This window comes from Glycine max, chromosome 18, assembly GCF_000004515.6.
Source record: "Glycine max cultivar Williams 82 chromosome 18, Glycine_max_v4.0, whole genome shotgun sequence".
NCBI classification, from domain to species: Eukaryota; Viridiplantae; Streptophyta; class Magnoliopsida; order Fabales; family Fabaceae; genus Glycine; species Glycine max.
This window is the reverse complement of record NC_038254.2, coordinates 8,473,030-8,490,792: the sequence shown is the minus strand read 5'-3', so window position 1 is coordinate 8,490,792 and position 17,763 is coordinate 8,473,030. Positions and strand designations below refer to the sequence as shown.

Below are 17,763 nucleotides of genomic sequence, written 5' to 3'. Positions count from 1 at the left end.
TGAAGTTCTACAGGCAGCAGATTATAGCTACCCAAATTAATTGCCACGCTTCTGTGCCTCTCGATCTTGCCTTTGACTAATCTAGAAGGAAACTTAGCCAGCTGTAACAGTCGTTCAATCATTTATTACTAACTAGTTGTTATTGCTACAAGGGGGGACACACTTTAATTATAAATCTCCTAATGGATGATATTTTCCTTAGATTAATTCTTATTGCTGCAAGGGGGGACACACTTTTCCTTTATTTTATTTTTCCAATTTTGTAAGAAAGAACAATGGATTAATCCAAGATAGAGATGGTATTTTTTTTTAAACCACGTATGTGTATCTTTCATTTGAAACACTATGTGCAATTAAGTTTCTTTTTTTTTCAAATATTTAAATAAAGATTTTTTTGCCTTCAAACCTAAACTCATACACCCATATATTTTTTTATACACCCACGTAAATCCAATAAAAACATAAAATACTTTAATGTTTTTAGACTTGCACATTTTCAGATGTTAGCTGTTGAGTCACACTCATCATTTTTCAACATATTCAACATATATGCCTTATTCACAATTAAATAATTCTTAAAAAAAATGAAATGTTTTACCCTTTAAGGTAAATATTACAATTATAAGTCTCTCTCATCCTTTAACGTTTACTCTCAAGAGTTAAACATTCTCAATGTTATATCTTAGACTTAACAAAATCCACCAAAATTACATACTCTTCACTGGACTTCCTATCCATTTCATTCCTCAACAATTGATGAAAAAACAGCCAATTCGCCGAGATAGCCAAGAATGCCACCACGAGTGGCCCTGACACGGCACGGTGCAGCCGCCATCCACGACGGAGAACCACCTTCTTAACAGCCACCTCCGCCACCGTGCACACACTGTGAAGCACAAAAAAACACGTAACTTCCCACGTGGGAGGTACACGTGTAACATGATAATAGATTAACTCAAGCACAAGCCCAGACACAAGGAACGTGGCCAACATGGCAGCTGACGTGGCACATGAGGGACCCACTAAACCCGTAATCATACAGCTTACGTGGTTGTATACTGTAGAGCGTAGAAGACAAGAAACCATAAGTAGACATGGCAATGGGGCGGGGGGAGTACGGGTATTGTCTCCACAATCCCTTATCCCGACTCCCCAACATATCCCCATACCCGTACCCGACACCCGACGGGTTAAAGTTTATTATCCCATCCCCGTACCCATCGAGTACCCGTCGAGTATCGGGTATCCCTGATTCCATCCCATACCCAATTCAAATTAGAAAAATAATTTTTTTGTAAAAAAATATTAAAAATTTGATTTTAGAAAAAATAAATTGATTGTTAAACATTTATTTTTAACCACTTATATATCTATAAATTTATCATAGCGCACGTGTCTACAAAAATCTTTAAAAAAATAATATTAAATTATGTAAAAAATTTAAAATAAAATTAACTAGTAATAAAAATTCTGTCTTTTGATTAAATTATGCAAAAGTTTTAAAGATTTCAAGTGGCAGGCGGGTTCGGGTTCGAGGTCGGGACGGATCTAGTAATCCCATACCCGTACCCGTATCCAGCTTTTAATTATCGGGAAAAACCCGAACCCGAACCCGAACCCATACCCGGTCAACTCGGGTATTACCTGTCAAAGTCGGGAAGGATTCGGGCGGGTACCCACCGGTATGGGTTTTCTTGCCATGTCTAACCATAAGGTTGCATCTATGACCCCAAAAATCTTGAAGTGGGGACGAAAGGTAGGGTTTGTTGAAGTGTGGTTCTATCTTTAAGCCAAAAAGGGTTTGAACCGGGGTTGCAATAAGAGCAAAAACAAGCTCTAAGCCAAGGTACAAGTGAAGACAATAAAGGACTAATATGAAATGAGGGTGGAAGTATTCATTGTACTCATAAACACGTGCGATCATTGCAAAAATAAGCAATTTTAAGGGCAATAGCCATTTTGGCTTTTGGGTGTTGGTGGTGTTATTTTTATTGGTTGGTGGATGTTGTTTTGGGGTGATGGGGAGGGAAGCTATGGAGATGAAATGGACAATGTTTGGGGGTGATAGGGCAAGAGGGCCTTTGTTGAAGGAAAAAAGTAGGAGCTTGAAAATGCCAAGTTGAACAAGGAAGAAGGAAGTGTATCCAACTAAGTTAGGTGAAGAGATGTTCAAGGGAAGGATGATGAAGAGGTAGAGAATAGGGAGAAGGGAGAGAAGTCTCAAGAAGCCCTTTGGTATTCTTGCAGCCATGTAATAACAATAACATAAACCTAAGATGGCTGAAATCCATACTTTGATGAACCTTTCAATTTCACCATACATCTCCTCTCCTTGAATCTATGAGTTGAGTATGTGAAATGTCAACGGAAATTATGAGTATTGTTATAGGGTGAGTCTCGGACATTTTTTTAATCATCATGTGCTATAGAAGACTTTAGACAGGAATGATATTATATGTAAATAATTGAAGATGTGTTATAAAATATGCAACACAATACACACAATATATATTATATTCGAAAGTAAGCGTTGACTGGTTCAATAATTCTTGTTGTTACTGAATAATACTAATGGCTTATATTTTCCTTTTAATTGTTATATATTGCCGCCAGAGAGAGAGAGAGAGGTGGCTCGACTTTCTTCTATGATTGTCTCCTGCAGGGGACGCCAAAGGGGATGCACTTTTCTTTTTTTTTTCTTCAATTTTTTTAAGGGAGAAGTGAAGAACAATGCCTTAATTCATCAAAGAAAAGATATTTCCCATTAAAAATAATCTCTTTGAACCCAATATAATTATTATGTACAATAAAAAGAGTTTTCCAAATATTTAACATAACTACTTAATCAAATCTCATTCAAAATCACTAATTAAGGTAGAATTACAATTTCCTATAGTTTATTCATGTTTTCCATTATAGGAAGATCGAGAAGATATCTAAATTATATATATATATATATATATATATATATATATATATATATATCGCTTAAAAAATTAATTTGATGAATCTTGCCCTTTGATGGCTCAAATCCACTCATCCACCATTTCACGGGCTACAAAAGAAATAATTTGAGGGAATCTTGAATTTTCCGTTGTAAAAAATTGTCTGCCTTTGTAGATGATGGCTGGTTGGCCTTAGGGTGACAAGCGTAACCATAAATTGTTAGCCATTGATTTCCTAAAATATTCCTTGGCACAAAATGACAAATTCTGTTAGCAAGGAATTAGTATAAATAAAGCAATTGTAAGGCACACATGATATGAAAAAAGCTAAGTTTCCTTTCTTTCTTGCCTTGTCTGGAGGTGCTGGCCTCGAATCCAGTTTTCTTTCAAGTTTTCTCTATCAATTTTGGTGCTATCGTTCCATCCGGTCCACACCATGGGTACCTTCGATAAGCTTGATGAAGTTTTACTCAGACTCACCAATCATCAACTATCCCTAGGCGAATCCATGCACTCACTCACTCAGAAAATTGATGAACTCCTTAATCGTGTCACTCCCATCCTCTCGTCATCTTCTTCTCCAACACCTCCACCATCACCATCGGTACCTGCAAACAATCACCGAATGAAATTAGATGTGCCTCATTTTGATGGCACCGAACCACTTGGTTGGATTTTCAAAATCAACCAATTCTTCGAATACCATGGCACACCAAAGAATGAAAGACTTACCATAGCTTCGTTCTACATGGAAGGCAGGGCGCTCACGTGGTTCCAATTCATTCTACATGAGCCTTTCTGTCCCTTGCCCTCTTTTCTTTGAAGAACCGCGCCACCAATTGGAGGATCATCCTGAGTATCGACATCTCCGACAAGCAATCACAATGGACCCCGACAAGCACTCTGGATTCACTCTTGTTCATAACTTGATCCTCAGGAAGGGACGAATTTGGCTACCAAAGGACCTGCCCCTGATTCCCACATTACTAGTGGAGTATCATACAACACCCACGGGAGGCCACATGGGGATTGCGAAAATGATAGCTCGCTTGACGGAAAACTTTGAATCGTCAGGACTTTGAGAAGATGTCACGAAGTTTGTCTCGCAATGTATTGATTGTTAGCATGCTAAGTACGAGACAACAAGAGCAACAGGATTACTATGCCCTCTGCCAGTTCCCCATCAACCTTGGGAAGACTTATCCCTGGACTTCATCATCGGGCTCCCACCATATCACAGCAACACAGTTAATACTGGTAGTGGTTGATCGATTTTCAAAAGGCGTTCATCTTGGCATGCTTTTAGCGACACACACAGCCCATGCGGTAGCCTCGTTGTTCATGGAAATCATGGACAAGATTCACAGCCTCCCTCGCAGCCTGGTCTTCGACTGCGACCCCTTGTTCATTAGCAAATTCTGGCAGGAGTTGTTTCGTCGGAGTGGCACACGGCTAAGGATGAGCTCCGCTAATCACCCACAAAGTGATGGTCAAACGGAGGTGCTAAACAGGGTCATAGAGCAATGTTTGCGCACATTTGTTCATCACCGGCCAAGGGAATGGGGCAAGTTTCTTCTCTGGGTAGAGTGGTCTCATAACACTTCATGGAATGCGGCAAAAGGCATCACTCCATATGAGATCACATTCGGGCGCAAATCCTTTAATTTTCCTGAATATATCGCGGGTTCTTCAGCTCTGGATGCAGTTGACGAAATGTTGACCAACAGAGAAGAAACATTTTAGGCCATTCGCAAGAAGCTTCTCAAAGCACAAGACCGTATGAAGATAACTGCAGATGCTAAACGAAGAGAGGTGATCCACCAACCAGGAGATTGGGTTATGCTTAAATTAAGGCCCCACCGAAAAGTCTCCGCTAAGGGACCACAAGAAATCATGGGCAAGTTGGCTAAGAGATTCTGCAGACCATTTCAAGTTCTGGAACGCATAGGACCCGTGGCATACCGCTTGAAATTGCCGGAAGAAGTCCGCATACATCCTGTTTTTCACCGCTCCCAGTTGAAAGCATTCAAAGGCTCCCCAGAACATATTCAAGAAGTTCACTTTCCAAAACAATTTGTTCAACACCAACCAGTCATTACTCCCTTAGCTAGCCATATTAGATTATCGGGGAGCTTTAGAACAAGGGCCTTGGGAAGTGTTGGTGCAATGGGAAGGGCTATCCCCGGATGACGCCTCGTGGGAGAATTGAGATCAATTATGTGAGGATTATCACCTTGAGGAAAAGGTAATTTTACAAGGGCCTACGAATGATACAAAAGTTGGGCCAGTTAATAGAGAACACAAAACAGAGGTACAAACACAGAAACCAAGGGTACAGATAGCAAGAAAGTAAAGAGGGCCTCTTACCTCAGAGACCACGCATGAGAAAGAAAAGCGAGAAAGGAAGTTGACCTGGAATGAAGAATTGCTAGATGATGGCTGGTTGGCCTTAGGGAGACAAGCGTAATCATAAATTGTTAGCCAATGATTTCCTAAAATATTCCTTGACACAAAATGAAAAATTCTTTTAGCAAGGAATTAGTATAAACAAAGCAATTGTAAGGCACACATGATACGAAAAAAGCTAAGTTTGCTTTCTTTCATGCCTTGTTTGGAGGCTGGCCTCGAATCCTTTTTTCTTTCATGTTTTCTCTATCAATATATCCTTAATATAGAATTTTAACTAAGGAAAGTAATTTATCAGAAAATTTAAATTTCTTTAATATAAAATTCATTGTTTGGATGTTTTTTTTTTTTTGAAGAATTTAAATTTTTGGAATTTTAAAACATAATTTTAAACCACTAAAAATGTGGAATTTTAACTTCCTTGTAAAAGGTGAGAAATTGAAATTCTCTTCTTACATTAGAACTTTCCAAAAAGTTTATGTATTTCCTTTATAACCTTCATCATCTTTTTCACCTAAAAGTCCGAAATTGCATTCTCGAACTCGTGACTCATTTTCTTTCACCCTCAATTTTAATTTTTTTTATACAAACACAAAATTTTGAAAATAAAAGAATTTCAATTGAGGTATTTGAAATTCTTAGAATTTAAAATCTTCGAATTTTAAATTCCTTTATACAAACAGTGTTTTCATTTCAGATTTCTTCTTTTATTCCCAAAACCATAAATGCATATGCTACATGTTGCCATCCTTGTATGTCCAATATGTTTGTTATACCTCAAGTGTACCTTACGCAATCATAATAGTGGTTTCGAAAGTATGGATATCAAACCCAAATGACGAGTTGTATTCCCAATTAGTCAAGTTTATTAAATTAACAGTTGAAGTAATTAAAAAGATAATTTAAATATTTTTACGGATTTATAAGTAAAAAAATATACGAATATAAAGAAAGGGTTCATTGATGATAAGAGTTATTAAGGGTTATGACTTACTAGTACTAATTTTCCTTCAACCCTAGTTGTAATAAAATGCTTTCTCCAGTTAATTACTCATTCACAAAATCAACTAAAGTCTATGATCAAGGTTAGAAGATGCTTCTTGCCTTAAATCAATACCCCAATGATCATTGGTTCTATCAATTTAAGTCAAAAGAAAATCAATTATAGGAAAGATTAATTAAAGATTAACTAATGTATTGGAGATTATCCAAAGAGTTTGATCATGCAATTTGACATAAAACATTCTCTACCTAAATCTACCAATTACATGATTAGTATTATGCAATTGATTAAGTATTAAACTGATTGGTTTCAAATAAACAGTAAAAAAAAAAAGAGAATTAATTAACATAAAATCAATGAGAAATTTCATTAAAAATGAGGAGAATGGTACAAATGAAAAGTTATCTAATAATCTTCGGACTAGGAGGACTAGCTCCTCATGATCAGAACAACACTAGCAATCCTAGATAAAATAAACATAAACATACCAATAAGTAGGAACAATGATCATGATCCATTCTAGCGATGTTGTTTAAGTTCTTCGGCTCTTAAAAGCTTTCAAGGTTGTCTCAAATTCGTAAAAGATAAGAATAAAACTCAAAATAATTGAAAAATGATTTTTACATAGTCTAGAAACCTATATATAGCTTCCTAAAGATATTTACTCGAAAAGGAGCACTACAATCGTGGTTAGAAGTAACGCTGAAGCCTTGAACCATTATAAATTGACTATGAGCCTCTTGATTTACCATGATCGTGGTCAATTTACCATGGCTATTGTTGGATCTTGACGCTGTTTGGGAGGACTCTTATCACTTTATTGTAATTATGTTGATTACCACGACCGTGATCAATGTACCACGATAGTAATCAAGTTATGTAAAGTTCTTAAATCTTCATAAATTTGTATAATTTCCTACTCTTTCACTCAATTGAGTGGTTATACTTTTGGAATACAAAACTAGTGTCCAATTGTAAATTCTACCAAGAAAATACATACAAAATAACACAAAAGTTTGTACAAAATATCACTCAAAGTGATTTATCAATAACTTATAAAAGTCCGATTTTAAAAACATTGTTGTGTTGTTTTATGAGAGTTAAAATATGTTTGTGATCAAAAAGAGTTTTGAAGTTTTCCAACATCAAGGATTAAAAGGAAAAAAAAAAGAGTGAATAAACAAAAAATTAGGCAAGTTAATTGAATATTTTAGAATTCAATAAAAATTTTAAAAGTAAAAAAAAAACCTTACTTTTTTGTCGTGCTATTTCTTTATTTAGCATTGGTCCTCTATTAATAAACAATTTAATTTAGTACTTTAATTTTCAAAACGGTGCAACTTGACCCCTTAATAAACTTCTTGTTCTCACTGTTTGTTTTTTAAATTTTAATAAACAATTTAATTTGTTCCTTTGTTTGATTCAATCTCATCCCACTATTAATAAACAACGTCAAGTGAATTTGGACCAAAGAGACCAAATTGAATCGATTTGGAATTAAGCAATCAAATTAAAGATTTTATTATTAGAAGGATAAAATTAAATAAAATAAATAATGAATGAGACAAAAAGATAAAATTAAGCCTTGAAAAATTTATCTTACTCCAGATAAGTGATATATAAATTGGTTTTAATAACATATATTCAACCATTATTTTTTTTTTTTGAAAAATATTGGATCAAACCTGAACATAAAAGTTTGGGTACCAAAATTGCTGAAGCACTATACTAAGAGGATTAAAGTGCTAAGCCAAAATCTAATATGTCTTGTTACCGTACGAGTTTAGCATGTACAACACAAATTTTCACTCCAATTCAAGTTCTAGAAGCATATTGGAAACTGAATTTATTATTTACTATTGTAATTGAAGGTGAATATATCTTAACTCAAATCTTTAGAATTGGAAACTGAATTAAAGTGCTAACTCTTCCGCAATTGAAAATTCTAAATCTTTAGAGTTTCTCAATTAGGGTAATCATTAGGTTCAAGAATATCTAAATTATCGTAATTGTTGATATTTATTACAATAGAATCTCCAATCTTGTTGTATTATACCTTAAATTCAATCCTTATTTCAATTTCACAATTGTAGATAGGAATATACGATCAAGGCACTATAAGTGACCAAATGCCAATTTATAAAGGCATTAAATTAAAACAAAGACAAACAATCAATTTAAAAGAAATGAACTTGAATTGTAGATAAGAATTCAAATTACATCAAGTTAACAAAAATTTGAGTACACATTTTAGAAAAAAGGGAAACAAGAGAAAGAGAAGAAGGAAGCTTAAAAAATCAATTTGATGCCTCCAATCCACTCATGCATCCATCATTTCACGGGCCGCAAAAGAAAGAACTTGAGGGAATCTTGAATTTTTCAGTTGTCAAAAATTGTCTGTCTTTGTAGGAACACTATTTTCAGCTTCTTTGTATTGTGTTGGTGTTAATAACGCTAAAATGGGCGTAATAATTAACACTAAAAAAACCACATGATTGAAACGTCTGAAACATTGGATTTGGAACACCTCTTACAATCTTCCCTCAGAGTTTTCCTAAAATTCATGGTTGTACAAAGTGGGTCAAAGTTCAAAACATCAAAATTAGGAACATTTAACACAATCTAATTTATGAAAAAAAATCGACATTATTATGCTTCAATCCTAATGGAACTTTAAAAACCCACAACATTTACACGAAATATATGCTTACGATCCTATAAAAACTCAAAGTTAATTTCTTCTTAAAATGATACAATAAAATTGTTCAAGTATTTATCAACATGGCAATAAAAAACTCAATCCAGTTGAGGTCTCAACATCTACCAATTCTGAGCACAATAATAGAAAGGATTAGAATGGTGAGAATCTTATAATGAAGAAACGTTAACTTTGGTTGGTGTACGCATATACTTGTTAGACAATTCTATCCCTAACTTGTACGTGAGATGTTGTAGAGAAAGAAAAATGAAGCAAATACTAGAAGAGAAAATGAGGCAAAAGTAATTATTTTAGGAATTAGATAATGGTTGCATTTTTTATTGAAGAAAAGAAAAAGGCCACGAATGTCATTCTACAAAGTTATAGATGTGAAAAAGACGCACCTTCTATTTTCAAATTTGGACGCATCTTAGTGATGACTTCTGCCGAATATATAAGAAGGTTTTGCAGCATCCTCACTCCAAATACGTACATGGGGCACATCTTGGATGATCCAGTGGTCTTCTCCTCCATCAGGAGCAATGCGCTGCTCAAATTCAGTTGGCATGTCGTCGATATAGAGATCTTTAAGCTTCTCCAAGTGTTGAATTCCAGAGGGAACTGCTTTGAGTTGGGAGAGGTCTCGTAAAACAATTTCTTCCACAGAACACAGTGCTCCTCTGTCGATAAGGATGCACTTCAATTGATCCAAACTTCCGAGGGACAGTTGCTTTAGTTTCTGAAACCCTCCACAATGAAAATGCAAAGTTTCACCTTCATAAGCATTGTAACTTAAACCGAGGAACAACAACCTTGGCATATTTTTTAGTGATTTCAATGCATCATTAGTCAACCTGGAGCCGCTCAAATACAGTTGCATAAGATTTGGGAACTGTGAAATCCAATTTGGAAACCTTGTTAACGTCCCCCATAGGACAAGCTTCCTAAGTGTAGACATAGGTGACGTAATGTACAAGTCAATTACTTCACTCTCATCAGCTGTATAAATATCTAGTTTCTCCAAGAGTGGCATCTCATTTATTACGGAACACAAAGTCTTTTCGTGTTTTCCCCTAAATTTTACCACCAACAGTTCCCTTAACTGCTTTAGCTTTCCTACCTCTCTAATGACCACTCCATCATCATCTATAATCACTGGAGGTATCTCTTGTAGGGATGTCATGCCTCCAATATCCTTCCATTGAATTAAAGATATATACTCACTCAGAAGATGACGTAGCTTAGTAAGCTTCGTAATCTCCTTTGGCATCTCAGACACATGTGTGCCTCTTATATCCAAGGTCTCCAAATTCTGGAGCTTACCAATGGATTTTGGTAGACTTGCTATCCATGTATACCGGAAGCTTAAATACTTCAAGTGGCATAAATTCCCCAAATTTTCAGGAACATAACGTAAACGTAAACGAGAACCTTCAAAATCAAGTACCTTCAGTAGCATGTAATTTGTAGGGAATTTGTTTACCAAGTCTTGAGATAATTTTTCATACTTTCCTGTCATGATAAGAATTGACCGCATGGGTGAGCTTCCTATACTTCCACTAAAATCATCGGTTGCAATTGTCAGGCGTCGAACAATCTTACTAGATACAGATTGATCAGGCCCGTCAATATACTGACAAAATCCTGTATCCTTGACTTTTCTAAGGATCATGTCGTGTATTAAGTCATGAACACGACACCTTTTAACTTTGCCATCAATTCTAAGTGAGGATACTTGCACCAAACTTCTACGGACCAACCCTGATAAATATTGTTGCCCAACTTCTTCCAAAGATTTTCCGGTTTCATGTTTGACAAACCCTTCAGCTATCCACTGTCTAATCAATCTATCAGATTGAACTTCATAGTCCTCTGGATACATTCCGAAATACAATAAACATGACCTGAGATTGATCGGCAAATCATCATAACTTAAACCTAAAATTTTTGTTATACTATTTAACTCAGAATTCCTCTCCAAGTCTAAACTTAGATCTCGACTAAACTGTCCCCATTCAGGTGCACTTTCATCTTTTTGAGACAAAAGACCACCAATGGCCACTATTGCTAGAGGTAAACCTTTACACTTTCTAACAATTTGAAGAGATATATCTTTAAGTTCTTCTGGACAATCTCCATCGGAACTATACTGAAATGCCTTCTTACAGAACAATTTCAAAGATTCTTTTTCAGTTAAAGGTTCTTCTAGCTTAAGCACCTCAACAAATGATGATTTCCTACAATATTCTGCAACCTTCTCATCCCTGGTTGTGATTAATATCCTACTTCCATTTTTATTATCAATTACAGCAGATTCAATGTGATCCCAAAATTTTCCATTCCATACGTCATCAAACAAGACAACATACCTCTTGTTGCGCAAGCGGTTTCTGACTTCTTCTGTCAACAACTCGATGGTAGAAACATCCTTGGGAGGGTCCTCCTTTTTTTCTTTGCAAAGCTCATTCAACATATGCCTCAGCAATCCTTCAGCAGAGAAGGATTGAGAAACTGTGATCAACGCATGGCACTCGAAATTGTTACGCACCTGGTCATAAACTTGCTTGGCAAGAGTGGTTTTTCCCACCCCTGCAATTCCCACCACAGAGATGACAGTGCGTTTTTCTCTTCCCTTTGTCAACCAATTTTTCAATATACCTCTAGGGCCATCAAGCCCCACAACCTCATCTTCCTCAATAAAGAGAGGATCCCTTCTAAGTTTCTGCCATGTGATATCTTGATTTCCTCTAGAACTGGTTGGTCTTTGCTCTAAAGGAAAATGGCTTTGGAAACCATCTCTTTCAGCACGAACAAGGGATTTAACATCCTGAATCTTATACGCACTTTGAAGGAGAAGGATTTGAGTTTTGATGAAGGCAACAGCCTCACATAGTAAAGCTGCACATCGAGGATCATCAGGTTGCTTATCCTCACAGGAGATGTTATATTCATCGATGACATCTTCCATGCGAAAAGCTGCTTCTCTCAGCCGCATCACCCTTTCTTTTATTCTATGACGCCTTCCATCATCTTGTTCAGCTTCAGCCACTTTATCAGCATCATTGATGAACTCTTGAAAGCTTTCAAGTTCATCTGTAATGTCTCTAACTTCTTTTGGGAGATCTCTCAGCATTTTGACAGCTTCCAATATTTTTGGAAGCGCATGCTGACCAGCCAAGGACACTGCAGTTTCTGCCATTTTAGTCTAGCTAGCTCTGTTTTTTAGGTTTGTTGTGAGTGCAAAACTTGATGCTCTTCAACATTATATATAGCCATGTCCGTAGTAAGAGGACAATTGATTAATATTTAATATTCTTTGATTCAGCAAGTTGGATGTATTGTTAATTTATAAAGTAGTTATTTATTCCAATGTATTGAAATATTCCATTATGGTTGTTGAACCAATTAATACGAAAACGCCAAAGTAATATTGGTTTAAGTCATAATATTTTACATTTCCACGTTGAAGTATCATCCACGTTTGAGTCATAGATATGACCAGCGCTAGTTTGAGACAAAGCTGAACGTGTATGCCAGCACTGAATTTGCCATTGTTAATGTTAATTATTTGTCACCATATCCATACCATATCAGGCTACCCAATATTTAAATAAGTACGACAACTAATTATGTTAGAGAAAACTAATTATTCGATTCAAATGATGTTTGTCGGTTATATTTTCTAAGTACATATATTTATTTTATTTACCTTGCAAACATTATTTTAATTTATAAAATTATTTCTTCTTATTTATTTAATCACAAAAATCTCATTATTTTTTTTAAAATTTATTTATTTTTAATTTACTTTACGAAAAATTGAATGTTACATTCTCCATTACATGCCACCCATGACCAGTGATTAATAAGTTTGTCCCATGCATTGATTAATAAGTTTGTCCCATCCTTTTTAATAAGTTTGTATTATGTTTATAATATTTTTAAAAATTATCCTTGTAATTATACTTCTCTCAAGTCTAATTTGTCAATACTTCTCTTTCTTCTTTTAATGATGGATATTTTTAATCTAAAAATAATTAATGAAAAAAATATTATAGATTGAGTTTTATAAAATAGAATAAATATCATTTTAAAAGTCTTATAAATAAAAATGGAGACAAAATAATTAATTTCAACTAATAGAAAATAGAGGTTGGATCGCCTTAGCCTTGGGTCGACCCTGCCATTGCTAAAAAGAGTAGGGAAAAACTCTTTGAATACCTTTAAACCATGATCCGGAGTAAAAGATGGCTTCCTTCAACACAACTTGAGTGTCAAATAAATGTTGCTCCCCTAAAGACGATCGAGTTTGTTAGGTTCACACAGTGAACCTCCTGGGATTCGAGGTTCAGGAATGCCTCCTTAGAAGAGAGAAAGGGAGAAGAAATTGCTTTTTTTTATTCCTTTCTTGCATGGAGACGATGATATTTATAACATGCCATAACAAAAACAACCTCAGCACTATGATTCTAACAGAGTTACCCCTGCTACCTACCTCTCCCTGTTAGAGTTTCCTCTGTTTCCATATATTCCAAACCAAAGCAGCCCATACAACTCACCATCTCTCACCGTGAACACCATTTACTGTAATATATAAAATTTTGACACTTACTATTGATTCTTCTTAGTTGTTTTATAATTTGAGTTTTTTTTATCTAGATCTGATTTTGCTTTTTTATGTAATTTATCTTTTGTTTTCTTGCTGTTTATAGATTTTTTTTCATCAGATATTTGTTATAGATCATCATTTCGTGGCTCCTCGAGCTTTCCATGGTTTTTTTTTAGGTCAAGTGTTTTTTCCAACCCATTTGGTTGACACTAATCTTACTGATCAATTTTTCCTCTTCACTAGTTACTTTGTATTTGTTGCTATTAATCTATGCATGCTTAGTGCTTGATTAATTGTCTGCGCTTAATTTACGTTCATGCTTAATGATCAGTTTCGTTCATGATTAATTGGTGTATGTGTTGTTTAATCGCATAATGACAGTCTTATGTTAATTTTCGCTTAGTAATTTAATTTAGGGTTGGATTAAGTGGTTGAACTGATTAAAGATAAATTCTTGTAACCTAGGATAAGAGACTTGTTTGTGAATCAAGGGAAAACATGTTTTAATTCTGTTATTTTCTAATTCAAATTTGTTTGTTGTTTAATTTACAAAAACAAACAATCCCCAATTCGTTAATGTTTTATTATTATCTGTTATGAATGTTTGGTTGATCATTGCTCGTTGGGAGACGACCTAGAATCACTTCCTAGATACTACATTTTTAATGTTTATTTGATTCGGGTACGGCCTCGATTAATAGTATATAAGATATGGCTTAAGTAGACTAAGATGAAATTATTGTAGATATATTTTTTAAAAAAATATTTAATATAATTATATATTCAAAAAAATTGGATTAAAAATTGTTAATTTAACTAATAATAATTTTTGTTTGGCTATATTAGTGTAAATCATCTCTAATCCATACATTTTTTAATATTATGCTCTTTTTATTTTTTTTTGATATACTTTGTGCTTTAACGACTTGAATTCAATATGATTTTGTTTATCAATTATTTTTTTATTTGTACATTACTTATACGAAATTTTATTAGTTTCTTTTTTTAGTTAGTATTTCACTTGGTTTTAAAATAATTAATTAATCAAAGACGTCTTTAAGCAAGTTTTTAAATAGGCTCGTGGGCCAAGCCAGACCTTTATGTAAGCCGAACCGAGTCTTAAAAAAAACCTATGACAGGTAATGAGCCAAGCTCAAACCTTACGTATTTAACTCAAGCCGAGCTCAAGTCACTGAGCTCAAGCCTAGTAAAGCTTGGCTTGTCTTGGCTCATTTCCATCCCTACTCACTGTGGATAATTGTCGTTAGTCCAAGACAATTTCACACATGAAAAAGAAAAACACGATCCTCCTATTATGTTGATTATTTGTGTTAATCTAAAGATTATTTTCCATGCATTTAGATTTAAAGGAAATATTTAACAATAACAACAACAACAACAATATATATATATATATATATATATATATATATATATATATATATATATATATATATATATATATATATATATATCACAACATAAATTATTTGATTGATTTAAATATTCATTTAAAATATTTAAATATAAAACATTATAATCGTATTTGAAATATAATTTTATAGTTTTCAGAGATCCTTTTATAATATAATGGATTTATATAATATTCTTTCGATTTCTCATTTATTGTTCTATTTAACCTTTCAATAATTCAACACAAACAATTGATTTATCAATGGTGATTTATTTAATAAATTAATGGTTGAATCTTTATGATTAGAATAAAATAATCTTTAAATTTATTCAATCAATCAAATATTATTATTTTAAAAACACTTTACATTTTGATTCTCATTAAAAAATTATAAAAATATAATATAATTCTCAATATCACGTAACTCTTTAATTTTTAGAAACTTATTATATAAATAATTTTAAAAATATTTATGATCAACTAAAAAAAACTTACTTATATATGTGAATCATGATTCAAGGACTCATCATTTTAGTGTGTGAAAAAAAAATTCCCTACCAAATGCTCCATTCTATTTACACATTTATTTTATTTTTAGAAGTATAATGTTAAAGCTAATTATTATATTGTTTTTCTCTTGTAAAATATAATTTTAATTTCTTATATATGTGTAAATGTCAATAGTTTTATTACTCAACACCAACCAAATAAACTATAATCCATGATAAAAGAAAATAGGTTTGAAAAAAAAATTAATTTAAGAAGTATGAGGCACCTTCCGATGACCACCAAGAATGCCACCACAAGCGGTCCTAACGCAACGAGATGCAATCGCCACCCACGACGGAGCATCACCTTCTTCGTCGCCATCTCCGCCGCGGTGCGCACACCGTGAAGCACAAAAAAGCACATGACTTCCCACGTGAGAGTCACACGTGTGAGGTAATAGTATATTAACTCATGCATGAGCCATGACACAAGGAACGTGGCCAACATGGCACTTGTCATGACACAAGAGGAACCCACAAAGCATATGAAAATACGGTATATGGGGTAATATATGGTGGGGCATAGAATACGGATAACCATGAGATTCCACCTATGACCCCAAAAGTCTTGAAGGGATGTGGAAAGGTAGAGTTCATTGAATTGTGGTTCAATTTCAAACCCTAAAAGGGTTCGAATTGAGATAGCACTAAGGGCTAACACAAGTTCTATGCCAAGGTACATGTGACAGCAATAGAGGACTAAGATGAAATGAGGGTGCAACTTTTCTCTATAGTCATAAGCACGTATGATCATTGCAAAAATAAGCATTTTTAGGAGCAAAAGCCATTTTAGATTTTGGGTGTTGTTTGTGTGGTTGTTTTTGGTTGGTGAGTGTTGTTTGGGGTTGATGGGGAGGGAAGCTATGGGAATGAAATGGAGAATGTTTGGGGGTGATAGGGTAAGAGGGCCATGGTTGAAGGAGAAAAGAATGAGTTTGAAAGTGTCAAGCCAAACGAGGAAGAAGGTGGTGGGGCCACCTAGGTGGAAGGAAGAGAGGTTGAAGGGAAGGGTGAGGAAGAGGTAGAGAATAGGGAAGAGGGAGAGAAGCCTCATGAAGCCTTTTGGTATTCTAGAAGCTATGTAATAACAATATCATAGACATGAGATGGTTGTGAGCCATACCTTGATGAACCTCTCAACTTCACCATCCATGATTGATTTTCTTTTCTTCCCTTTTTCTCTTTCTCTTTTTCTTTTTTGAATCTAGGTGGTTGTAGGTGTAAGAAATGTCAAGGAAAATGATGACTAGTGTTGGTGGATCTAAGGATCTCTCAAAGGTGGAATACAAAAAAGGGAATTGTAATTTTGATGGAACCCTGATTGACAGATCCAATTTTTGACATCAACAAACTGGATAACCAATTTGGAGCTCTACGAAATTGGGGAAAATAAAATGATAAAGCGGACTTAGAGAAAGAGATGGAAAAAACAACACCACAATCTTGAGAGATTGACAAGCTGGGATGATACGTCATAAAGAATAATTTTTTTATAAGAACTTAATATTTCACATAAGAATCAAGATAAACACTCTTTTAATTGTGTCTAATACGAAGTTTTCATCAAAATTGCCAACAAAGTGGGAGTCTTTTTATAACTCCTACTAATAATCCTAAATTATGTCCAAGGCCCAATAATTAATCTAATAACTAAAAGACTTAAAAATAACAATAAAAAAGCTAGCAGTCCATTACAAATCCAAAAATTGGCCCAAGAATGTAATCAAAAATGAAAATAAATCATATTCTAAAAGTTGACTATAATAAATAAATTTCACTTCTCCTCCTCTTTTCTTCATGAGAGAATTTAGTCTCTTGCTAAGCTCTTGAAATCTATTACTCCTTGTTAGTAATTGGTTCATCCATGTTAAGTCTACTTAAGCCAAACTCTTCCCCCTTCGATAGTCTTTTATCAAATTTTTAATTCACTCTTTTCTTTACGATAATAGGTGATAAAAGAGACTTTTGGATGCAAATGGGGCATGTTGCTTAAACTATTATTTATTTATTTTTTTCATGAATCCTATATCGCATCGCAATTTTTATTTATTTAGTAGTGTAGCTCTAAAAATAAATTAGTTGTAGTATTTAATATTTTAATTTTCTTGCATTTTCCCCCTCAAATTTTTCTCTTTTTTTA

At 34.2% G+C, this 17,763-nt stretch overlaps 2 protein-coding genes and 1 pseudogene across 3 annotated transcripts; all 3 read right to left on the bottom strand.

The window, feature by feature from the left end:
* Positions 1-675: 675 nt before the first annotated feature.
* LOC100804669 (probable long-chain-alcohol O-fatty-acyltransferase 1) lies at positions 676-2,509 on the bottom strand. Its single transcript, XM_006602112.3, has 2 exons — positions 1,705-2,509; positions 676-1,079 (listed from the first exon to the last, which is right to left on the bottom strand). The coding sequence occupies exons 1-2, from the start codon at positions 2,321-2,323 to the stop codon at positions 676-678; spliced, it is 1,023 nt and encodes a 340-aa protein (XP_006602175.1). The 5' UTR covers positions 2,324-2,509.
* Positions 2,510-8,530: 6,021 nt separating this feature from the next.
* Positions 8,531-12,291, bottom strand: LOC100799057 (disease resistance protein RPM1). Of its 2 annotated transcripts, XM_041012298.1 has the most exons (3): positions 11,422-12,291; positions 9,457-10,956; positions 8,531-8,908 (listed from the first exon to the last, which is right to left on the bottom strand). In XM_041012298.1, the coding sequence occupies exons 1-2, from the start codon at positions 12,249-12,251 to the stop codon at positions 9,483-9,485; spliced, it is 2,304 nt and encodes a 767-aa protein (XP_040868232.1). In that variant the 5' UTR covers positions 12,252-12,291; the 3' UTR covers positions 8,531-8,908; positions 9,457-9,482. The 2 variants fall into 2 exon arrangements, with proteins under 2 accessions (XP_040868232.1, XP_014625795.1); XM_014770309.3 differs by having other exon boundaries at positions 9,457-12,291.
* Positions 12,292-13,543: 1,252 nt separating this feature from the next.
* On the bottom strand, positions 13,544-16,858 carry LOC100803608 (long-chain-alcohol O-fatty-acyltransferase-like; annotated as a pseudogene).
* Positions 16,859-17,763: the final 905 nt, after the last annotated feature.

Excerpts from the sequence above, each read along its gene's own strand:
- LOC100804669 (XM_006602112.3), bottom strand. The coding sequence starts at position 2,323 with ATGTATGGTGAAATTGAAAGGTTCATCAAAGTATGGATTTCAGCCATC. Across the intron at positions 1,080-1,704 it reads TAGATGCAACCTTATGGTTA|CTTGTCTTCTACGCTCTACA; the intron begins GACATGGCAAGA and ends TACTTATGGTTT.
- LOC100799057 (XM_014770309.3), bottom strand. The coding sequence starts at position 12,251 with ATGGCAGAAACTGCAGTGTCCTTGGCTGGTCAGCATGCGCTTCCAAAA.